The sequence below is a fragment of the Rhipicephalus sanguineus genome, chromosome 5 (genome assembly GCF_013339695.2).
Source record: "Rhipicephalus sanguineus isolate Rsan-2018 chromosome 5, BIME_Rsan_1.4, whole genome shotgun sequence".
In the NCBI taxonomy this organism is placed as follows: domain Eukaryota; kingdom Metazoa; phylum Arthropoda; class Arachnida; order Ixodida; family Ixodidae; genus Rhipicephalus; species Rhipicephalus sanguineus.
This window is the reverse complement of record NC_051180.1, coordinates 92,826,878-92,835,774: the sequence shown is the minus strand read 5'-3', so window position 1 is coordinate 92,835,774 and position 8,897 is coordinate 92,826,878. Positions and strand designations below refer to the sequence as shown.

General features: G+C 45.3%; 1 protein-coding gene across 4 annotated transcripts in view; it reads right to left on the bottom strand.

The window, feature by feature from the left end:
• Positions 1 to 1,857: 1,857 nt before the first annotated feature.
• Positions 1,858 to 8,897, bottom strand: part of LOC119393991 (dopamine D2-like receptor) — a 387,243-nt gene continuing 380,203 nt past the window's right edge. For all 4 annotated transcript variants that reach the window (XM_037661202.2, XM_037661203.2, XM_049415580.1 and 1 more), the window contains one exon: positions 1,858 to 4,144. In XM_037661202.2, coding sequence (XP_037517130.1) covers positions 3,924 to 4,144 — 221 coding nt within the window. In that variant the 3' untranslated portion in view covers positions 1,858 to 3,923. The remainder of the gene's footprint in view (positions 4,145 to 8,897) is intronic.

The following is an 8,897-nucleotide window of genomic DNA, read 5'->3' as shown; positions in this document are numbered from 1 at the left end:
GTTGAGAATGAATGCCTAGACGGTTGGATGACTCAGTATGGCCATATTAGGCCAATCTGCATTAAGTTAATTTGGAACAAGTCGATTTTGAGTAAGTTGAGAATGCCTAGCTAGTCGGATGGATCATTATGGCCACATTAAGCGAAGCCGGATTAAGGTAATCTGGACTAAGCTAATCTTGATCAAGTTAATTTTGAGTAAGCTGAGATTACGTAGCCAGTTCGATGACTAAGTATGGCAACATTAGGCCGATCCGGATTAAGCCAGATTAAGCTAATCCGGATTAATCTATTCCTGAACAATTCAATGTTGAGTAAGTTGAGAGTACGTAGCCAGTTCGATGACTGAGCACGGCCACATTGAGCCGATCCAGATTAAACTAGATTAAGCTAATCTGGATTAATCTAATCCTGAACAAGACAATTCTGAGTAAGTTGAGATTGCTTAGCTCGTTTTATGACTGAGTATAGCCAGATTAAGCCAATCCGGATTAGCGCGGATTAAGCTCATCCGGATTCACCCGGCCAAGGCATCACTGACACACCCGTGTGAAATCAGACACCCGTTCCCGCCAAAACAACGTGAAGCTCAGGCATGCCTTCGCGAAGCTAACCGCGGCACCATGTCCCGCCAAAACTTCCCGCTAAAACTCGTCAACGCCTAGAGCACCATGACGACCGCTAGAGCACAATGAGCAGGTCATGTATTTCATGATGTACGTGACATGCATGACCAGATTTTCGTGTTATGACCAGTCATTTATGTTTGTCATACGCTCTAGTCATGTAATGCTAGTTGTGGTATACATCAAGTTAATGAAATGGCCGCGAGAGCACGAAGACCTATGCGGCCTGTTAGATAGATAGATACCCTCAAAATGCCTTTGGGAGGCCATGAAATGCTTCGCATTTAGTAATAATCATCGTCATCATTATCATCAGCCTGTCTACGCCCACTGCAAGGCAAAGGCCTCTCCCACGTTCCGCCAATCAACCCGGTCCTGTGCTTTCTGCTGCCACATTATGCCTACAAACTTCTTAATCTCATCTACCCACCTAATTTTCTGTCTCCCCCTCACGCGTTTGCAATCTCTTGGAATCCAGTCAGTTACCCTTAATGACCACCGGTTATCCTGCCGACGTGCTACGTGCCCGGCCCATATCCATGCTCGGCCCATATCGCGGTGCCGGACAATTCCTAACCGGATTTTAAAAAAATTCCGCGTGATGATGGAATTGTGTAAAAAGGCCTGGGGTGCAGCCTCACTGGCGACCACAGCCAGCAATACACTCCCTCACCAGAGCAGGACTGGCCACCCTGGTGTAGTACTTGGCCACTACCTCCCACATGAATACACCAATTAGTAATCAATGCCTAACCTATTGGCTAGTGACAATATGTGAGCAAGCCCTACCGTCAGAACGGATACACTGAGCCAAATTTCCGCGCATTCTACTAAAAGCGCTCCATCGCTGCATGCCAAGCAGTGCCAGCGAACGGAAACGTTTGAACCAATATATCGCCCACAAAAGCAGTTCTCCACCCTGTAGCGGAGGAAGCGCACACATCAAGGCACCCAATACTAAATAGTAGAATAGGCGTGGCAAGGGCAGAGTGTTAGCGACTCACGTTCAAGGCACGTAATTATAGGAGGCGTTGCCCAGGCTTGCACTCTGGTTGGGTCTGTATTCGAAGCAATTCGTCCCGTGTTACTGAAGCCATATACCGAGCCAAAAAAAAAAAAAACCGAAGCCGGCTTTTTTTGTTAGATGACGCTGCAGTCTTGAAGTTTGATGACGGGGGAGCTGGCTGACGAGTGATCAGCGATGATTTAACGTCTAAAGCTTGAGGACGATAAGAGTTTTATAACATGTGTGACCATATAGGGTGAGCTGGAGGGAGGAGAAAAGCTCACGGACGCCGCCAGTGCTTTCGTCAACTGCAGCGCGAAGCTTTGCAGCTGAGAAAGTGGGCGAAATGCTTAGGTACTAGAGCACCGAGTACACGATAGAGCGTGTACTGCGAAGAACGCGTTGAAAGTACAATGAAAACTATAAAGCGCCTTTATCGCCGAAAAATACATATATAATGACTGCACGCTCCGGCCGTTTTGAACACGACATCTGCTATGTGCAGGCCATCAGCGCTAATTGTTTCTTGTAGCCCTACGGCAAAGACATCAAAGACAGCGAACGTAAGTGTCGCGCTCTGGAAACGCCCAGGTGAACAAACCTATTCGTTCACTTGGGCGTTTTTATATATAGTATTATCTTATTATACAGCGAGATATACTGTAGTGTCTGTCATGTTACGCAGTGTGACATGCGTGCGTATTTCTGTTTGCCGTTTGCAATACGTTACCCTGTTTTGGTTCGTCAGAAAAGCATAAAGATTGGCCCGCGCAGGTTGTCGATTTGGCTGCCATACGCTGTTCATTATGTTAAACCGCTACTAGAAGTGTTTCAAGTATTTGCAGAGTCGTTCATCCCGTTAGAAAAGCGCTGCAGAATGCTTATTTTCTTGTCATTGTAACAGCGGCCTGTGCCGTGTTGTCGGACGAGTCCTGTGACATGTGAGCGGTGGTTTAGGATTGCATTTTTCGCGATATTTCGCGTTAATTTCTGTAGCATTTTTCGCCTGGGATGACAAGCTGTTTTGGAAGAAAAGAAGAACAAGCTTTCTCTACTAAAGTATGGGCTACTTCGTGCTAATGCAGCCGTGCATGAAACTACTTAAAGTACGGGCCCGTTTCGCCGAAACGTGCTGAAACAAGCACTGTAGTCAGAGCGAAATACCTGCCGGCAGCTGTATCGTCTGTAGATCTGTCAGACCTGCAGCATTTGCCAGGACAGAGAGCAGTCACAATCGAGCCAGGAGAGCACACTCTCGCGCTTTACCTCAAAATAATTCGTGCTATACATTAACATGCAATCAAAGTCAAGCGCACTTCCTCTAACGAGTGGTGCAACGTACGTTCCATACACTCTCCACTGTATTTACATTGAGAAACGCGGACTGAAGTATAGGAGAAAGGCTGAGTGGACAGACGAGGGAGTCTTACCTTTGGGAAACAGGGTTACCTACTCTAGCGGAACATCAGCGACATATCTATAAATGAAACAGCCGAACTAAGCAAACGGAAGACAAAGAAGGACGTTTTTTTTTTTTACGAGACCGCCTCATTTATCAAATGATCCCGTTTCCATTATCGTTACCCATGTCCACCTCCCGCGAGCTGCGATGTCTCAAGTTCGCGGCTTCTGCGATTGGCCTTAAACATCTCGAATCGCAGCTCTGGCAAAGCTACAACAAAAAAATAACGACGACTCCGAGAATACTGGCAGGTATGGAACTTGTTGTAGCTGGCGATAGATTTCTTCAAGTGAACCAAGTATTTTAAGACTTGACAAGGGACCAGGCGTCAGCCTTGCGTGGCCGAAGATTCGGCTGAGAACAGGTGTTGGAGTTGACGTCTCGCGACACTGAAAGCCTGTTAATATGTTATAAACATTATTTCTAGTCATATTAAGCGAATAGATTCTGTAATTACAGAAACGGCATTTTCACGACTTGGCGCCCGAAGACTTCACGCATGTGACGAGGTTGGGGCGCATGGCTGGCACTCCTTCGTGGTAAGCCAAGAGAAACAATTCACTCGCCTGCTTATTACCCCGTTTTTGAACAAGGGTGCGATTTAAACGAGTGAATCACCCGAGAGAAGATATCCCGGCAAAACTGGGCGCGGAGTAAGCAGAAAGCACGTCAGAGTGACTCGTGCAAATGCGAGCACACAGGCACGATCAGCGAGCGGGTTCTCAGTCCTCGCTGGCTCCAGCGTATGTCCTCGGCGATTCGCAGTTCTTTTACTTTGGCACACAGCACCGTTTGTATCGTCTGTTGAGCGGGTTCACAGTTCGTTCTTTTCACTTCATGGGCTCCATGAGAATCTTCTTGAAGGCCTTGCGGAACTCTGGGTTGAAGATTGTGTAGATGACCGGGTTGACGCAGCTGTTTACGTATCCTAGCCACGTGGTGAGCAGGAAGACGGTGACACCCAAATGGCAGTCCTGACTCTGCAGTTTCATGCACACCGCGTCGACCACGTTGCACGTGAAGAAGGGCACCCAGCAGATCAAGAACACCCCTGCGCACACAAACAGACCGTGTCACAGTCAAGTGTCCGCGATTGGTGGCCTAAAGGTAACAAGAAGAAAATGCCAGGCCTGCGCTCAAAGCGCAGGACAGTCACAGCGAAAGCTGTAAGAGCGGTATTTCTAGAGCCCGTTATAACTATTTTGGGACAAGTACACTAGCAACGTACCCACTACGGCACAAATCATAATTTTTGTGAAGTTGGGAAGCACCCACTACGCCATTATTCGTAATTCTGCGGAGAAGCGAGGTACCATCTGTAAGGCGTTACGTGCACTTTGTTGATGCGACGGCTGAGGACGATGGAGAATTATGACTGAGCTCTTTGTAATGGGTTGAAAGTTTTAAACGATAATAATAATAATATCTGGGGTTTAACGTTCCAAAACCACGATATGATTATGAGAGACGCCGTAGTGGAGGGCTCCGGAAATTTCGACCACCTGGGGTTCTTTAACGTGCACCTAAATCTAAGTACACGGGCCTCAAACATTTTCGCCTTCGTCGAAAATGCAGCCGCCGCGGCCGGGATTCGATCCCGCGACCTTCGGGTCAGCAGTCGAGCGCCATAACCACTAGACCACCGTGGCGGGGCAAAGTTTTAAACGACCCACTACTTACGTAATTGACATTGTGTGACCCCCGGTCGTTATTTCGCTCTCCCCACCAGGCTATATAACATACGTTAACGTGAGAAAGAGAGAGAGGGGCGAAAGAACTTTATTGGGACCCTGAGGAAATGGATCAAGGGAGTCTTATGGGCTTCCTTAGGAACCAATAGAAGTGCACTTGCGAGGAACCGACTACGCTATAAATCATCATAATTTTTGTGAAGTAGGGAAGCAGCCACTATCCAATTTTTCGTCATTCTTCGGAGAACCGTGGTACCCGCTAAACACCTGTCACTAACATCATCATCATAATCATCAACATTACAACTGCGGCCACTGCAGGGCGAAAGCCTCTGCCATGTTTCTCCAATTACTCCGGTCCTGTGCTTGCCGCGGCCACGTTATTCCCGAAAACTTCTTAATCCCATCTGCCCAGTTAACTTCCTGCCACCCTCTCGCGCGCTTGCCTTCTCTTGAAATCCAGTCTGTTACTTTTAATGACCGGCAGTTACCTTGCCTTCTCGCTATGTGTCTTGTCCATGCCCATTTCTTGACTTCCATTAAGATGTCCTTAACACACGTTTGTTCCCTGGCCCACTGTGCTCTTTTCTTGTCCGTTAAGGTTGTATCTGTCATTTTCCTTGCCATGGCTCGCTGGAATCTCCACGTAGATTACCATACTGTTACTTCAGGAAATCCGAAAAGCACAGCAAAGGCGCATCAAAGATAAACCTATTTGATCCCAGCGTAATGAAAAGAGGAGACATACGGACGTTAATAGTGTCACAATGTAATTTTGATGAGAACATTTGCGAAGAAATAACTTTTCGCGCCAAATTGTCCACCGTGTATTGAAGGCTTCGAATTGGTGCATTTACTACTGCAAAATATTTCTGGAGTTATTTGCATTCGTTAAAGTCTTTATCGTTCCGCCGCCCATTCACGGCGATCAGTTACGTGAGAAGTTGTGCGCGTTCCTACAAAACCGAACATAAGTTGTAAACCTTTTCTAAACCTCTAATGCGGACACAATAGGCATCTCAAGTGAATGCTTTAGTTAAGGGGAATTACATTGTAACGGTGCTTCGATGAGCGCATTAGAAGAGGCGAGGTCTGAAATGCATTTGCCAATGTAGAAAAGACGCCGGAACAATTCAGGCTCAACCAGAAGACGCGCGGTTTCCTTCATAAACGTCATATAATGGATGCTAGCATGAAATATAATCATCATTTACGTAAACATGGATGCACATCCTGCCTCGAAAACACTATGGCATCTTCGCACCAGTGGTGCCAAGCCTGAACAAAAAGCGTAGCTGGGTGGCATTCCTTGTTTTTCTTTCTTTCTTCTCTTTCTCTGTGTTTATTGTATCTATTTTTTCTATCTGTTGCTTCCTATTTCTTTCTTTCCCTCGCTATCTATTCATTTCTCGCTCTTTCCATCTTTATTTCTCTTTCTTCCCTTTCTCTCTCTCACCCCTTTTCTTTCTGTTTCTTTGTTTCTCTTTATTTCTCTCTTTTTTTATCTTTTGTCTTGCTCTCTGTTTTTTTATCCTTTTTTCTGGGTCCGTTTATTTCTGTCTTGCTATTCTTTGTCTTTATTCAATTTATTTCTCTCTATTTTCTCTTTCTTTATATGAATATCTTTCTCTCTCCCTTTCTCTCCTTCTATCTCTTTATCTATCTCTCTCTCTTTCACGTGTTTCATGTGCTCCATTGTGCCGAGCAGGGATTTCGTTTAACGCTCCCACCTGCTGTATACTCGGCAGTGGGACTTGCCCAATTCCTGTAGCGCATAGCCACCTGTGGAGTTCTACACGACGGGGCACTAGTTACCGAGAGTTAAACAGCTTCGCTATTTAAAAAGGGAATCAGGCTAGCAATTAATTAACAGGCTAGCAATCGACATCGCTCGCACTTGAATAAAATGGAGTGCAAAGAGAGAGAGAGAGAGAAAGAACAAACGATAAAGGAAAATAGAATCAGTAGGAAAGAAGAGAAAGAAAAAAGGAAGGCACACCACAACAAACAAAGTCACTTGTTAAGTGCGAGCACCACAGACTAGTGTTAGGTCACGTGCATGACACCACGTTTATTACAGTTTCTATTATTCACTATTAGTTTGTACACAACTAATAGTGAATGAGCACTTTTTTAAAACTAGGCTTTTCAGCGGGGAAGATGTATAGTTGCTGACATTCATGCTCTTAACAGATGTCTGTTTTGTGTATTAACTGAGCAGACCATCAATGTTAAGAAGGTTGACGTATCCTGACATCGAGAGGAATATATATATATATATATATATATATATATATATATATATATATATATATATATATATATATATATATATATATATATATATATATATGTAACTTCATTGGGTCCAGCGCTTTGGAGTCCAGGTCCCCGACTAAACAGCGGCCAATAGTCATTGGGCTCTGGCGGCGTTTTCAGCAAGCTAGACGGCCTAAAGTTGCTCCTCTCGATGTCAGGATACGTCAACCTTCCTAACATTGATGGTCTGCTCAGTTAATACATACATCTGTTAAGAGCATGCATGTCAGCAACTACATCTTCCCCGCTGAAAAGCCTAGTTTTAAAGGAGTACTCATTCACTATAGTGTACAAACTTCTCTTCGCAACGCCCGCCGCAGTGTATCAGTGGTTACGGCACTCGGCTGCTAACCCGAAGGTCGCGGGTTCGATTCTGGCCGCGGTGGTTACATTTCGGTGGAGAAGAAATGCTAGAGGCCTGTGTACTGTGCGGTGTCAGTGCACGTTAAATAATGCCAGATGGTCGAAATTTCCGGAGCCCTCCACTACGGCGTGCCTCATAATCATATGGTGGTTTTTGCACGCAATACCACAGATATTATTTAAATTTCTCCTCGCAAATGTTATATGACTTCTTTAACGTATCATTCCCGTAACAGCCAGCCGTGCACTTCCCGCAGATGCATATATTTTCGATAATCGTACGTCACGCATTTAGTCGCATTTTGCTTGTAACGGGACACCCTTATTTTCGAGCATTGAATTCACGCAGTAATATTCTGGGAACACTGAATACGTGACGGCTGAACAGCAAAGTAAACACGTCAGGAGGAAATGAATGAAAAGCTTTAGACTTGGATGAAACATCAGCTGCGCAGAGAATCTTTCCAGGCTAGCTGAAAGGACACGGCGTTAAAAGCACCCATGACAGCACACAGCACTTTGGGACATACGATATGCAGCACAAGGCCGCTTGAGGAACGCCGGTCTTCTCATCCCTTGTATGCTCTCTGACAGTGCAAGAACGCTCGTTGTTGACTTTGGCGACCTTCCAGGAAGAAGAGCTCACTGGAAGTAAACTGAGATTCAAATTCTTTGATGACGTAACTGCTTTTGAAGGTTTATGGAATGCGAAAGTGGTCGTTTAAAGGCACATTAAAATGAAACACTAAATTACCGGACTCCGGTAAATTATTGTTTGATAACTTGAGTACAACGAAACTGGTAGCTATAATTGGTCGCGATTTCTCGCAGCGTCATGCTGATGTAAAAAAAAGGAACTTTAGCGAATAAATCGAAGTACATTCATTCTTCTGTATCACGTTAACGACATGCAGCACATCATTCTTTTCAATGAAGAAGAAGCACAAAACGAACATTCGAACCACGTAACTGTTGATAAGACATGATCAGCACGTAGCTCTCCGCGCGTACGTTTCACGGCGAAGATTAGTGTCGCATAAGCTGCCGCGGTGACGACAGCTTGGGAAGTTGGGAGTGACTTAACTAGCCTTTGATATATGAGAGAATCAGTTTACATTTAGAAATAGCAGTGGTTATAATCGACGAGCTTAATGTTAACGCTATGAGACCCGGCAATAAGGACTGGTTCATGTCGTTTCTGAGGGACAACCTTGGAGTCGCATGCAACAACGACCCCATTCCACCAGCCACGCGGTAGAGATCCTGTTTAGACTTGGTCTCGACCGCTAATGTAGAGAAAATGGTCGCGGAACCCATCATATATAGCTAGGGCGGAGTCGCTAACCCGGCTCAACCGGACTGAACTCCCTTCGTTTCCTTTGTGTCTTTCGTTGTGTGTCCAAAAATACTTCGAGGATAAGATAAATAAAG